This window comes from Tasmannia lanceolata, unplaced genomic scaffold (genome assembly GCF_043159265.1).
Source record: "Tasmannia lanceolata isolate RefF3 unplaced genomic scaffold, GAP_Taslan_0.1 ptg000008l, whole genome shotgun sequence".
NCBI lineage: Eukaryota > Viridiplantae > Streptophyta > Magnoliopsida > Canellales > Winteraceae > Tasmannia > Tasmannia lanceolata.
The window spans coordinates 21,484,882-21,500,913 of NW_027518685.1; the positions used below are offsets into that span (position 1 = coordinate 21,484,882).

At 38.7% G+C, this 16,032-nt stretch overlaps 1 protein-coding gene across 6 annotated transcripts in view; it reads left to right on the plus strand.

The window, feature by feature from the left end:
- Positions 1 to 16,032, plus strand: part of LOC143884783 (Nucleotidylyl transferase superfamily protein) — a 29,608-nt gene that overhangs the window by 12,375 nt on the left and 1,201 nt on the right. For 5 of the 6 annotated variants that reach the window (XM_077388568.1, XM_077388565.1, XM_077388567.1 and 2 more), the window contains 4 exons: positions 11,872 to 12,028; positions 12,127 to 12,223; positions 14,183 to 14,292; positions 15,744 to 15,850. In XM_077388568.1, coding sequence (XP_077244683.1) covers positions 11,872 to 12,028; positions 12,127 to 12,223; positions 14,183 to 14,292; positions 15,744 to 15,850 — 471 coding nt within the window. Of the gene's footprint in view, positions 1 to 11,871; positions 12,029 to 12,126; positions 12,224 to 14,182; positions 14,298 to 15,743; positions 15,851 to 16,032 lie in introns of all 6 variants that reach the window. The other variant, XM_077388569.1, reaches the window with a different exon arrangement.

The following is a 16,032-nucleotide window of genomic DNA, read 5'->3' on the forward strand; positions in this document are numbered from 1 at the left end:
ATTCTTATGTATAGAGTCCCCTTCTTTATTTTATGGCAGGAGGTGTATCATAAATAAGATAAAAAATGGAATAGCATTCGATAGTGGCTCGGCTTGGTCTCGCTCCTGCACGCCTGGACGATTAATTGAGAATCTTGAGAACCTTTCTGAACGTCCGTCTTCGCGGGGCGATTTGAAAAGGAACTAGTTTGGATGGTTTTGATTGAGTTTGGGGCAAAACGAGTTGTTTTAACTTTTGAATGGTAAGGATCAAGCTAGGGGTTTGCACGAATTTAAAACTTCCTAGAGGTAGGGGTTTTAGAAAGAATCCAAATTGGAAAAAAGGTATTTGGATTCAATTTGGAGAGGTTTCGAAATTTGAACTTCCACAACTCGCAGGCTTTGGGTAGGATTGAGAAGCAGAGGGATTTGATCCATGATCGAGGTATTTGGTATAGGATTGGTATATTTCGCTTTCAGTCGGCAGTTGTGGCTGTCAAAAAGTTCATAAAATCTTGGGTACTTTAAGGGCTTTCAGTAGTTTTCAAAATTGATTTATGAAGGAATTTAGCACCATCTTGAAGATCATTTTGAAATATATTATACTTTGACAACATTGTGGTTAGGGGAGAAAAATGAGTTAGTTGACCTCCAATCAGGTCAAATAACATATAGGTGATTATTATTATTGGTAAAAGGCTAAAGAACCCCTAAGTGCTTAACACAATACAATATATGATACTTTGACACTATCATAAAGGAGAGACAAGTTGTGGACTTGGTTCTCCCATTTCTCATTTCCTGTGCAAGCCCTAGGGCTCTCCTCTCTTCTTTCGTCTTTTGTATTCAAGAATGGTTGATTACACTCAATTTGTCATTTTATCAAAGCACGTGATATCAAGTTCATAGGAGACTGCAAGGACTCGAGCAAGAATTTGTCTTTTCTTCATTTCAGTCCAAATTTTCTTGGCTGATCAGATGTCTCAAGGCTTAAGGCAAACATTCCAGATCTTGGATTAATACCAAAGGAAAAAAAATGAAAGGGAAGAATATGACTGCCGAGGAGGGAAAGGAAAAAAATATGAGGGAGAATGAGAGATTAGATCTGATTTAGAAATGAAACCGGTACCTTTTTTTTCCAGGTATGCTCTTGTATGGTGCTGGGACAGGAGAAAAAAATAGATCTCATGCTCTGATATCATGTCAGCACACGTCTGGAACAGGGAGAGAAAAACCACATGGAAGGAGAGAGAGAGATTACGGCATTGTGATTATGGGAGAAAAACTAGTTAGTTGACCTCCAATTAGGTCAACTAACATCTAGGTTATTATTATTGGTAAAAGACTGAAGTACCCCTAGGTACTTAACACAATACAATTTATTATACTTTGACATTATATAATAAAGGATAGACAAGCTGTGGACTTAAACTTGATTCTCCCATTTCTCATTTCCTGTGCAAGTACTAGGGCTCTCCTTCTCTTTTCTTTCATCTTTTGTCTTCAAGAACGGTTTATTACACTCAATTTGTCATACTGTCAAAGCACATGAGATCAAGTCCATAGAAGACTTCAAGGACTTGACATAATACAATATATTCAAGCAGTGAATCATTCTCACAGAAACCGTTGGGGTGCGTATCATTTCCCTATATTAGACTTTGACATTATATACCTTGGATAGATTAGAATGGAAGAAAATGATCCACGTAGAAGAACCCAACTAGAGCGACGATTCGAGCCGGGTAGATTCCTTTCACCTTCTTCTTGAAATTTTTCTATAGGATTCATTTAGCCGACCCCAACTAGTTTGGGACAAAGGCTTTGTTGAGTTGAGTTGAGACTTTGACATTATATATCATTAAGGACTAAGGAGAGACAAAATGTGGACTTAACTTGAATCTCCTGTTTCTCATTTCACAAGCCCTGGGGCTCTCCTTCTTTCTTCTTTCGTCTTATGTCTTCAAAAGCTGTTGATTACACTCAATTTGTCATGTTATCAAAGCACATAAGGTCAAGTCCATTGAAGACTTCAAGGACGCAAGCAAATGTTTGCCTGTTCTTCCTTTCATTCGAAATTTTCTTTTCTTTCCTTTGCCTCCAACTAGTTCACTCACCTACCTATTTACTTTCTTCTCTTTCTTGTAATGACTTGTTGTGTCTGTGGCCTAAACGATTGTCGTCTTTGTGGCAAAGACTACATTCTACGATTTGGTCCTCCACACGGAGAAAGACTACATTTTTGTCTTCAAGAATGGTTGATTACACTCAATTTGTCATACTGTCAAAGCACATGTGATGGAGATCAACGCCCATTGCGCGTTTATTCTAGGCGGGGCCGCCCTTAGGGTCCTTTTTGTTATTATTAGTATTAGTTAGGGATATTTTAGTCATTTCATGTTAGAGTCCTATTTTAGTTGGTTTCTATTTATTTTGGGTTGTAATTGGCTATTTAAAGCCTTAAGCAAACATTATTGAGAACTTTTGATGAATATTGATTGATATTGAGAACTCTTCCTCCCCTCTTGTGTTCGTCTCTTTCTCTTCTCCTATTCTTCTCTCTATTCTCCCCTAATTCTTCTTCTTCCTACATCAAATTGGTATCAAAGCTAAAGATCCAAGAGTCGAAACTGTCGAAATCTACCAAGTGACAGAGCCGTTGATTTTGCTGACCAACGACCCATCTTACAATTTGATTGTAACAAAAAGAAAAAAAAGGAAAAAAAAAACCACACTGCAGAAAAATTTACACCCTCAGTCCACCTCGGTTCCATATTTGCTTCAGCCCTAACAGCCATTGCACCACCAATCAGTCCCCAAATACCCAGTTGTCTTCAACCTCTTGAAACCCTAACCTTCACCTCTTTAGCCCTACTTGGTCCTACTTTTCCTACAAAAACCAGCCCCAAACTGCTAATTCCCACCTTGCTGTCTAGAAATTCACTAAAACAGCCTCTTGAATCCACTTTTTTCTTAAATTTCAGCCATAACCAGCAGCCCAAATTCCTTCCTGAGGAAGAATTCGAGGTTTCCTGTTGGTGCACGAAACCCTCGGCATTATTGGATCTCACCGGATTTTGTGGCTTGCCTTTCGCAGTTACTGTTGTCGTGTGAAGCCAAAAATACAGAAACAGAAAGTATCCTTCTATAACAACAGTAGATAAGGCATCTGACGTCACTTGCACAGGAGGAGTAACTTGTTAGAGAAGCTAAAATAAAGAAAGGAAAGTTTCTACTCTCACTGTACAACACTTAAATAGTTATTCTTATTTTAACTTGTGCAACAAGTTTCACAAAAAAAGCTAAGGGTTGAATTATCAAAGTGGTTCACGTGACCACTTTCCTTTTCACAAGGCCTATTCCCCCACCCACTCTTTTTGCCTTTAGACACCCAAAAAAAGAAAAAAAAAATCAGAAAATTCAGAATAAAAGAAAAAAAAAATCAGAGTTTCTTCTCTCTACTTTCTCTCTCTCTCTCAACTTTCTCTCCTCTCTCCGTTAGATTTTCTTTCTCTTGTTTTCGGGTTATTTCTGCTCGAAATTGGCCCGCGACTTCAATACGAAAGTTGAAGTACTTGATTAGTAGAGCACACCTGTATCAGTTTCAGCAGTAGATAGTAATATTCAGCACAGTTTCCAGAGCAATCTCAGCCGTCGATCACGTTCTACGGTCCGATCAGCACCTTTCCGTCATCCGATCGACGATCCGCAACAGACGAGTTGTCAAGAAGACCATCAGGACTTCTTAGGCTATTCGTAGGCTTCCGAGGTACGCATCTTCTTTACTGAAATCAAGATTTAATATTCTTATAAGTAGATAGTTAATAAATTTGCACTTAGGGCCCATATTCACCTTGTTTTCATCAAACCCTTATTTCCTCTACATTAGAACCCCTTTTACCGTGATTTTTCAAACTCTATTTTTACACCAACCTTAAGTAGTTTCCTTTATTACGTACTTGTTTCCTTGCATTACATTAGCATAGTTTAGTTGCATCACTTTCAGTTATTTGCGTTGTATATCAGCCAAAACCCCATCCTTTCCTTACCCGTAGTTCATGAGCATACAAACACGTTCACAAACCAAAATGGAAGAAAGAGTCACCGCCTTGGAAAATGTCGTGAACACTCTTAGGGGAACAATACAACAAATGGCAAGACACATAGAACAACTAGAAGAGCGCCTTATGCAGTTGGGTGACAGGTCCACCACTCACGTGGATGGACCTGGGCTCCAGGTAGGCCAATCCGGCAATGCTCGTGGACATCCTGACGGTCCAGGAGGTCTTCTCCCCACCTCTGCGAGACTTCGTCCCATTGCTAGAGAAACCCCTGCCAGGGAAAGTCATATGCAGGGCAATTATAGGAGAAATCACCATGTTGGCCATCCCTACCATGAGGGATTTGTTAATGAGGGACAATTTCAGGAAGACGACCCAGAGAATTATGTCCAGTCACCTACCCAGGCTAGGTATCTCGATAGGCGTTTTGCTACTCGACCTCCGAGACAGAGTCCAGATCGTCACCATACTGATCATATGGATATAACTAAAAAGGTCAAACTGGAGGTTCCTAGTTTTGATGGAAAGTTGGATTCCAATGCTTTCCTCGATTGGTTAGCAGACTTGGAAGCCTACTTTGCGTGGTATAAAATGGATGATTTTCATCGTGTGCTGTTTTGTCAGGTTAAGTTAGTGGGATTTGCCAAACGGCATTGGCAAACTGTTCATAAGAACTTAGTGCGTTTCGGACAGCCATACAAATTTAACTGGGATGAGATGAAAACCAGGTTAACAGATAAGTACGTCCCCCCCTTTTATAAACATCAACTGCTGGACGAATTGCTAAATTTGAGGCAGTCGACCTTTACAGTCACTCAATACTTGTCTAAGTTTGAAGAGCTTTCGCTGAGATGCGATGTAACTGACGAGCTTTCCATGACTATCCAGAAGTTCATAAATGGGTTGCGACCCGAGTTAAGCGAGAAGTCGAACTCCATTCTCCTGAGACCATGGAGGAAGCCTATCAAAAGGCGCTCGTATTTGAAAAATATCTCAAGTACCCCAACCCTAGAGGTGGAACATCCCAAATGAGAGAGACCCAAACGAGTAGATCATGGTACTCACGGCAGACTGGTAGAGTCGCCCAGTCCGGTCCGTCTGCTTCAAGAAACACCACCACTGTTTCTAGAGGAAGCAATAACTTTGGTCCAGCAGTTAGCACTAATCGAGATAAAGGACCGGTAAATCCTACTTCTCGTCAAGGACCTGTAACTTCAAATTCCCGACAAGTACCCCAAGGTCCTGAGTGTTTTAACTGTCACCAGAAAGGTTACATTGCCTCCCGTTGTCGACATCGCACCCTTACTATAGAGGAGGAGCATGGTGAACCCTTCGAGGACCAAGACGACGAGAAAGAAGTAGAGCCTCTTGATCCTATCGACTCGGCAGATGAAGCTGACTTCGATGGCACACGTGTTGGTGTAGTGCGTTGCATTTTGTCTATGCCTGCAACAAACGATGATTGTCAGCGCACTAACATTTTTCATACTTATCTCGCCTGCGGAGGCACAGTGTGTAAAATCGTCATCGACTGAGGTAGTTCCATGAATGTTGTCTCCCAAGCGGGTGTCTCTAACATGAAACTCAAACCCGAACCTCACCCGCAACCATACAAGGTCGCTTGGGTTGATAAGACATCCTTACCTGTTTCGCAGAGGTGTCTTGTCCCCATCAAAATGGGAGATTATTCCAACAAGATATGGTGTGATGTCTTACCCATGGATGTTGCCCACATCTTACTCGGCCGCCCCTGGCTTTATGATATGGATGTCCTTCATCATGGGCGAGAAAATTCATGTCTTTAAGCGCCATGGTAGAACAATTAGGCTAAAATTTGTGCTACCTGTCGATAAAGTTAAGAGTTCTAAGCCTACTCCACCATCAAAGCTCGCTCAACAAAAGAGTCTGCATCTTCTGAACCGTAAATAATTTGAAGGAGCAAGTCAAGAGACAGGACACATGTTAGCTTTAGTGGATGAAGGAGCTCTTCAGCTCTCTTCTGAGCAACCAGTTGACCTACCACCTGAGGTCACCCAGATATTATAGGAATTTAACGATGTGATTCCTGATGAGCTTCCTGCAGAATTACCACCCATGAGAGATGTTCAGCATGCGATTGACCTGCTTCCCGATTCTCAATTGCCCAACCTTCCACACTATCGCATGAATCCCCTAGAGCGAACAGAATTACGTCGACAAGTAGAGGAATTACTAGAGCGTGGTGTAATCCGAGACAACCTTAGTCCCTGTGCTGTACCCGCATTGCTTACACCCAAGAAAGACGGATCATGGAGAATTTGCGTTGATAGTCGCGCTATAAATAAGATCACAATTAAGTACAGATTTCCCATTCCCCGTCTTGAGGATATGTTTGATCTATTAGCTGGATCGCGTTGGTACAGTAAGTTCGACTTACGTAGTGGTTACCATCAAATTCGAATTCGTCCAGGAGACGAATGGAAAACCTCCTTTAAGACACCAGACGGATTATTCGAATGGTTAGTCATGCCCTTTGGATTATCTAATGCTCTGAGCACATTTATGAGGGTAATGACACAGATATTACGTCCGTTCTTAGGCAAATTCGTGGTGGTCTATTTTGACGATATTTTAATCTTTAGTCGATCAAAATGATTACATTTGGATCACCTTAGGCAAGTTCTTGAGATTCTTCGAGAAGCTAAATTTTATGCAAATCTCAAGAAGTGCTCATTTATGCAAACCCAGGTGATATTCCTAGGCTTTATCGTCTCGGACAAGGGTGTATCTGCAGACCCTGAAAAAGTTTGAGCAATTAATGATTGGCCAATTCCTGCTACACTTTCGGAGGTTCGAAGTTTTCATGGATTGGTCACATTTTATCGCAGATTTGTTAAGGGTTTTAGTACCCTTATGGCTCCAATAACGGACTGCATGAAGAAAGGTGAGTTCCATTGGACCTCTTCTGCTACACGAGCTTTTCAAAATATCAAGCAGAAGATGATGGAAGCTCCTGTCCTAGTTCATCCTGACTTTTCTAAAGTCTTTGAGGTATCATGTGATGCGTCAGGAGAAGAGCTAGGAGGTGTTTTAAGTCAAGAAGGACATCCTGTCGCCTACGTTAGTGAGAAATTTAATGAGGCTAAACAGCGTTGTTCGACATATGATAAAGAGTTATACACTGTTATACGGGCATTGTCCTATTGGAGGTATTATCTTTTACCCCAGGAGTTTGTATTATATTCTGACCACGAAGCGTTGAAATACCTTCATTCACAAAAGAAATTAAGTCAACGTCACACCAAGTGGAGAGAATTTCTCCAAGAGTATACTCTTGTACTCAATCATCGGGCAGGATTGAAAATAAAGTAGCTGATGCCTTAAGTCGTAAGGTTATGGTCTTACAGTCCATGAGTGTCACAGTCATAGGTTTTGATCTTTTGATAGACTGAAGGACGAATATCCTACGTGTCCTGATTTTGGCATCATCTTTCAAGATGTCCATGATGGTAACCGTAGAGAACATGTTGATTTCTTGATAAACAATGGTTATCTCTTTCGAGGTTCTAGGCTATGCATTCCCTGCACATCCCTTCACGATTTCTTAGTTTGGGAAATGCATGCTGGAGGCCTAGCAGGACACTTTGGCCGTGATAAGACGATCGTGTTAGTTGATGATAGATTTTATTGGCCATCTTTAAAGAAAGACGTAGCGCGAATCGTGTCACAGTGTCGCACATGTCAATTAGGTAAGACTAAGAAACAAAATACTGGATTGTATACGCCTTTACCTATTCCCCACTCCCCATGGCAAGATATTAGCATGGACTTTGTCCTTGGTCTGCCTCAGACGGCTCGAGGACATGATTCTATCATGGTTGTGGTGGATCGTTTCTCACGGATGGCACACTTCATTCCGTGTCGCAAAACAGCTAATGCCCTGCAAGTAGCTACTTTGTTCTTTAAGGAAGTTGTCAAACTTCATGGGCGTCCTGTTTCCATTGTGTCAGATCGTGATGTCAAGTTTGTTAGCTATTTTTGGAGGACACTTTGGAACCTTTTTAGCACCCAATTGAAATTTTCCTCAGCATTTCACCCACAAACTGATGGTCAAACAGAGGTAGTTAATCGTAGTTTAGGTGATTTGTTGCGATGTTTGGTTGGAGATCGTCCTGGTACATGGGATTTGTTATTACCCACTGCTGAGTTTGCGTACAATAATTCCATCAATAGGACTACTGGAAAGAGCCCATTTGAGAGTGTTCATGGCGTCAACCCTCGTCAGCCTGTTGATCTCTTATACCTTTACCACCTGATGCCCGTCCCTCTCAGTCAGCCGATTCTTTTGCCCAGCACATCCATGACCTTCATGCTGATATACGTTGTAGGATTGCTACTAGTAATGTTGACTATAAGCTCGCAGCTGATGTACATCGTAGGAACCTTGAATTTAATGAAGGCGACTATGTAATGGTTCGTGTTCGTCCTGAACGTTACCCTCGCAATTCTTTTAAAAAGTTGCATGCTAGAGCCATCGGCCCTTTTCGCATTCTTCGTAAATATGGCCCGAATGCTTATTTAATTGAATTACCTGCTGATATGAATATTAGTCATGTTTTCAATGTTGAAGATCTAATCCCATATCGAGGTACCTTTGAGCCTCCTTCTATGCCTACAGATGTTTCTACAGGTCGGACTGCCAGCTCTTCTGTTCCAGCACTAGTGCCAGTGGTTCCACCAGTGCCCCCACTTCCTTCAGATCAGATCGAGGCTATAATTGATGATCAGATCATTTCCTCCCGCCATGGTGGTTTTCAGCGCTATCTTGTTCAGTGGCGTGATCGTCCTCCTTCCGACGCTACTTGGCTTACAGAAGACGAGCTTTGCCGTCTCGATCCTGCAATCCTAGAGCAGTACCATTCTCTTCACTCTCCGGAGGAGAGTTCTTTTCAGCAGAGGGGAAATGATAGAGATCAACGCCCATTGCGCGTTTATTCTAGGCGGGGCCGCCCTTAGGGTCCTTTTTGTTATTGTTAGTATTAGTTAGGGATATTTTAGTCATTTCATGTTAGAGTCCTATTTTAGTTGGTTTCTATTTATTTTGGGTTGTAATTGGTTATTTAAAGCCTTAAGCAAACATTATTGAGAACTTTTGATGAATATTGATTGATATTGAGAACTCTTCCTCCCCTCTTGTGTTCGTCTCTTTCTCTTCTCCTATTCTTCTCTCTATTCTCCCCTAATTCTTCTTCTTCCTACATCAACATGAGATCAAGCCCATAGAAGACTTCAAGGACTTGACATAATACAATATATTCAAGCATTGAATCATTCTCACAGAAACCGTTGGGGTGGGTATCATTTCCCTATATTAGACTTTGACATTATATACCTTGGATAGATTAGAATGGAAGAAAATGATCCACGTAGAAGAACCCAACTAGAGCCAGGATTAGAGCTGCGTAGATTCCTTTCACCTTCTTCTTGAAATTTTTCTATAGGATTCATTTAGCCGACCTCAACTAGTTTGGGACAAAGGCTTTATTGAGTTGAGTTGAGAATTTGACATTATATATCATTAAGGACTAAGGAGAGACAAATTGTGGACTTAACTTGAATCTCCCGTTTCTCATTTCACAAGCCTTGGGGCTCGCCTTCTTTCTTCTTTCATCTTATGTCTTCAAAAGCTGTTGATTACACTCAATTTGTCATGTTATCAAAGCACAGAAGGTCAAGTCCATTGAAGACTTCAAGGATGCAAGCAAATATTTGCCTGTTCTTCCTTTCATTCGAAATTTTCTTTTCTTTCCTTTGCCTCCAACTAGTTCACTCACCTACCTATTTACTTTCTTCTCTTTCATGTAATGACTTGTTGTCTCTGTGGCCTAAACGATTGTCGTCTTTGTGGCATAGATGATTTGGTCCTCCACACGGAGAAAGACTACATTCTATGTTACATTATGGACTAATCACCAATGTAAACATTGTCCCTCGTGTTTCTTCTTCGTCTTTTGGACTTTCAATTGTGATACTTGTTATCCTCATTAAAGTACATAACTATCTTTTCTTGTAAGCAGTCATGTCACGAAGGCACCTTTTGAACTGGTTTATACCGTTGTATGGGGACTTGCACTTGTATCATCACTACTAGGATATTGTTACTTTGTTACATTTATCGATCATCATACACAATTTACGTGGTTATAACTGCTATGAAAAAAATCTGATGTCATAATTGAATTTCATATCTTTGTACAAATGATGTAGATTTGATTTCAGTTGGGAATCACTATACTTTGTACCACTTCAGGTAGAGCTCCTTGTAATATTTTTGTACTCTTAAACACACATACCACAACTCTTGTGCATATAATATAAGAGGAAAAGACGTTACTACCTCTTATATTATGTTCAATACAAAACGGGGTGTGCATTTAATCTGACAAATGGGATATTATATATGATGAAGGGAAGACAAGTCATGGATTTAAATTGATTCTCCCTCCCATTTCTCATTTTCTTGTGCAAGTCCTAGGGTTCCTCTCTTTTTTCATTTTCTTATTTGTCTTCAAGAATGATTGATTGCACAATTTTCTTAGATGGCCCTTGCACCTATGATACCCAGGTATGGATACATATACTGACATGGATACAGGAACATAGATCTGACTCAATTTTCCAAAATTTAGGATATGAATATGGATACGAGTATCCCATGCCATGAGATGATATACGAGACATCTATAAATAAAACACCACAAATCTTAACTAGATTTAATTTAGACGATAAAAGTAATAATACATTTAAAATATGATTTTTAAAAATTATATACTTGAAATTGTAATTGCAAATACGCAACACTAACAAGAGGAAAACATAATAGTTAATTTGGGGAGAGTGACATATGCTTGAAACATGACTATTGTTTTTGCTAGCATAATTTTCCATGAAGTATCCATTACAGTATTTTTTTTATGACATAGGGTATCCCCACCCCAATTTTTAGGGCGGGACTATTCCCTACGGATGCGTGCAATCACCCGTAAACCACGCGCATCGGGTAAGCTGGGGGATTCGAACTCGCGTCTATGGGGAGCATACCCTTGACTTTAAGCCTTAGAGCCCATGACATTGATATCATGTTGTGTCAACCACTATATGTTGGGCCTCTATATAAGTATTTGGGTATTGTAGCTTTTAACCCATAATATCTATCTATGCGATCGATTGTACCAATGGATAGTTTGCAATGTGTATTATTGTATCTAGGTATAGTATAGATATGTGTTGATTGGAGTTGGTCAGGAATATGACTCATACCCCCATGTCCAAATATGCATTCTGCATGCAGTTTATCAGAGGCCTCTTGCTAATATGCCAATATAAATCCATGGAAAGGATTTGTATGTGCCAGATCTACAGACAAGAGTTACTTATCGATTACTTTCTTGTTTTTGTTTCTTCCTGTTTTTGAGTCCATACTGCCAATCTTAGAACTGACATGCATGACATCAGGGAATATTTTCCAACTTAGACGGGGTTTCTTAGTGATTAAATTAAATATAAATGCCGTACTGTTTAATTTCCAGTGTGGTTATTTGATTTTTCACACCACTTTTTTTTTCATGCGCCTTCCTTCAATTAATTCCCTCTTTATCTTTCCTTGAATTCGTGAATGTCAATTAGTTATTATTTTCACACTACTTTTCCTGACTGACCCAGAACCATATGCAGTGTTGGGATGATTTTAGACATGATTGTTTAAATTTTGATGTGCTTGATAATTTGGGCTCTCCTTATCACACTTTTCCTTCCATATTTTGATTAATTGACATTTTATTTTTGGTAAAGACACTTGCAGATGCTTGCAAAGTTTCAGCTACATATGTTTCAGAGCTCACAGATTCTGAATTGCCTGATGAATCTGAAAAGCTGTTTGATGAAGATCAAGAGCTACAACAACTTATAGATGGGGAAATATGCATGAAAGTTTACCCATTTTCAAGTGGTATATTTAATCTGTGGTTTCATTTTGACCTGAAATTAATAATAAGTATTCTCAATGAATTTGTTCGCTATTTATTGTTAAGGAATCTGAATTTGCAGAGACACATACTTCAAATTCAGAAAGAAAGGTTATATTATCTGGTTCATTTAATCCTTTGCATGATGGTCACCTCAAACTTCTGGAAGTTGCGTCAAGGTAGAAAGATCTTGATCTAATTAATTTAGTTTATGAATATCAAGTTTCCTTTCGAATAGTGTGCTATATACCTACCAAAAAAAATAGTGTGCTATATGTCATTGTGATATGTCATGTGACCATGTGTGTATCATAGGGGTCCCATAGTAGAATTTACACAAGCACCCTTGAAGCACCAAAAGTAAGTTTGTCCTTTGTTCCATGATGATTGAAAACAATCATAGAAACTGATCCTTGGGATTGTAATCAAAATGGAGAGCTGAAGTTCTGTTTTTTTTTTTGAATGGTTCTGTTTGGTAACTGCTTTGATATAAGTTAATATTCAGTACTGGAAGCAAGGGGACTGTCAGCAGTTTTTTTTTGCTCCTTTTTGTTTCTTTTCGAGGTAAAATACCTTTTTATGATTGTTTCTTTCCTTTATCTTTTTTGGGTCCTTGTGGTTGCTTTTCTAGGTAAAATAGTTTTTTTTTTTGCTTTGTCTTTTTCTTGTCCTTGTGGTTGCTTTTTTTGGTAAAATAGTTTTTTATGATTGTTTCTTTGCTCTGTCTCTCTTAGTTGTTGATGAGGCACCTAACAGAGCGAGGACACAATCCTTGGTAGTGTGTTATCTACTTATCTTGGCACTGGTTCTCTATCTCTGGAAGTCCCCTTACGAGTTCCATTACTAAATGATCTCATCTGGGATTTCATGGATTTGCATGACACATTTAGATATTTTTTTGCTATGGATGTTCTCAGTGTTATTTCTAGCTTCGGCAACACTGGAAAATGGTCTGCATGATACTTTTTGGTGTTTCATTTCTCCATTTTGGTAATTATGGAAGTCCGTGACAACAAGGTTGGGTGAACAGGATAATGGGGCTCGGTTGGTACTACTGGTGGCTACTACTCTGGCCCTTATGGGATCTCTTCAGGATTAAGCTTTAGTCTACCTAAGATTGGATTTTGTCTAAATATTATATATGATTCAGTCTGTATGCATCTGTCAGTCTTTTTAATTTGGTGAATAAAAGTTGAGACAGCCAGTAAATCTGAATATCATTTCTGTGAGACATTCATTTACCCATAAAATTGGTAGATGTACGACTCTCGTTGGAATAAGGCGCTCAACCTATTTTTCTTTTCTTTTAAAAATATAAGATTAAAGAAAAATTAGTAAAATAAATAAGTAACAAATATGATTATTTAATTGAAATCATTTTTCAAGCAGAATCTAACAATGAGTACCGATAGTTCATGTAATTAGATACTTCTTCATATGACTAATCGACGATAGAAGTATACATTGACTGCAAATGTGAGTGCGATTGATGTCATTCTTCCATCTTATTTCTCTCACCAACATCCATCTCTTATTGAATACAATGTTTTTGACCTTTTCTTATCTTCCTCAACAGATCAAAACTATTGTTCTCCATTTTCACTACTCTTTTTGATCTTGCTGCTTTCTCTCACTTTTTAAACTCAGGATTCTCTCTCTTCCTCTTGTATGTCCACACGTCTGGTACTTTATTTCCATTTCTCCCTCAACTCATCTTAAGCAAATTATCTAATGACAATTTTCCATTATTAGAAAGATATAATGATTTATATTGCTCATGGCCAATGGATAATGGTGCATTGTCATGACATCATACCTCGATTCCCTCACAAGAATTTGATAAAGTTCCTCCTACGAATGGTGATAAGAGTGGAGAAACTTGATCACAATCCAGATTGTTATACTTTGGTGACTTGCCCCTATTCTCCTTTAACACTCTAAATGCCTTGCCCCTATTTCACCTTTTAACAAAAGTTTGGGCCTAGCTTGGATCCATGGATTACTAGTATCATGTATGGATATGTTTGGAATAAAATTAAGATTGGTCAAATGATTTCGAATGCACTTGGCCTTGTTATGTTACTTCAATGTGGTTGCATTTATTATAATTTCTTTCTAATTTATTCTTTGCAATGTAGCATTTGTGGTGATGGGATTCCATGCTTTGAGATTTCAGCAATAAATGCAGATAAACCTCCATTGACAGTATCTCAAATCAAAGATCGAGTTAAGCAATTCGAAAAAGTTGGTAAGGTGGATGATTTTTTATATTTTATTTTCTAATTGGCTTTTTATTTTTTAATGTAATTAGAATAAAGTTGCCTCTTGATCCAGTTTGTGGAGCTAAATTTGATTATTTTGTGACCAGAGGAATTTAATTATCAGTTTGATTTTTTATCAAAGGAATTTGATTATTCTATGAGTGGATTATGTGATTATTGAGTGACTTTTGTGCCCTTTGTTTACTTCATGTGATTGGCATCATTTGAGATTTATGATTTGAGGAGCTATTTGTGATATGTTTTGTGTATTCCATCATAATTTTTTCCAGCATACTTGTTAGTGGTATCCTAAGATTTTTGAGGTGCTGGTTTGATCATTTTGTGGTATCAACATTTGAATATTACGAAAACAAAAAAAACTTTTGTAACTTGTTTTGAAATTCATGAGAGCATTGTGTTGCATAATTATTTTGGTTTTAACGAAAAAATGTCAGTGGTATGCCCATACCACGTTACATTGAATCGAAATAGAAGCTCATGAAATTTGGTCTTAACTATGTGCTTAGTTTGACTAGTTTTTACTTAGGGTGTGTTTGGTTGCACAAAAGCTTGGCAGTCGTTTTAATTTGGCTTGGATTGGCATGCCATTCGACATTTGGTTGCCAAAATAGCATTGGGCTCCCCTTTGACTCCCTTGGATGTCTCCCATGTAATAATTGCTTGTCTAGTGATGTAGATTGCTTGTCCCCTCATTATGACTTTTAAACCAAATTCTTCCAAAAGCAAAGAATTTTGGTTGAATTTTCTAGGGAATGATGCTCTCTCTCACTCTCTATTATTGGTAATGACACCTCCTACTTATTCTCCTACTCTCCGAGTATATGCCGTGGAACCAAACACTACTACACAATTCTCCGAGGTAATTCAGGCAAGTCAAAATGCTTGTCTCCTCCCTTTGACTTCCTATTCCACTACTCTCTGAGCCACCCCCGTGCAACCAAACACACCCTTATAGCAATCATAGATTAGTTGCACTGGACATTTTTACAATGTTTTAAGGATGGACTATTAACAGTACCATGGCAAAAACATTACAAAATATATGTGCATGCAGTTACTTTTCTAGTTTCCTGATAGTGGGTATGAGGCATTGGTTACCTATTCTCAGCATGATTTTTTTGTATCCATATTGAAGGAGTTGGTTGAGTTTGGGACAGAGGCTTTGTTGAAATTTTTCTAAAGGATTCATTTAGAAATTTTTCTTCATGAAATTTTTCTATAGGATTCATTTAGCCGACCCCAACTAGTTTGGGACACAGGCTTTGTTGAGTTGAGTTGAGTTTATATTGAAGGAGTTGGTGAAATAAAATGTGCCTGTACATCCGAACAATCTGTTTACTATTTCTGCAGAATTAATTAGTAATTTTCACATGAAAATATCCAATGACCCCTTAAATTCTTTATTCTCGAATGGCAGGGAAGACCGTGGTAATTTCCAATCAGCCTTATTTTTATAAAAAAGCAGAACTCTTTCCTGGCAGTGCTTTTGTAATAGGTGCAGACACTGCAGCAAGGCTCATTAATGTAAGAAATTGCGATTCATTTATATAAACTTTTCTACAAGGATTTATGCAGTATATGAATTTGCAACTTAAGTCCATATATGATGGTTTATTCATGCAACAAATACTTGGTCGAGTATCCTAGTGCAGGACTTTGTCCTTTGTTTGTGTTTGTCGTCATTAATCTCCTATAGACCAGTTGAT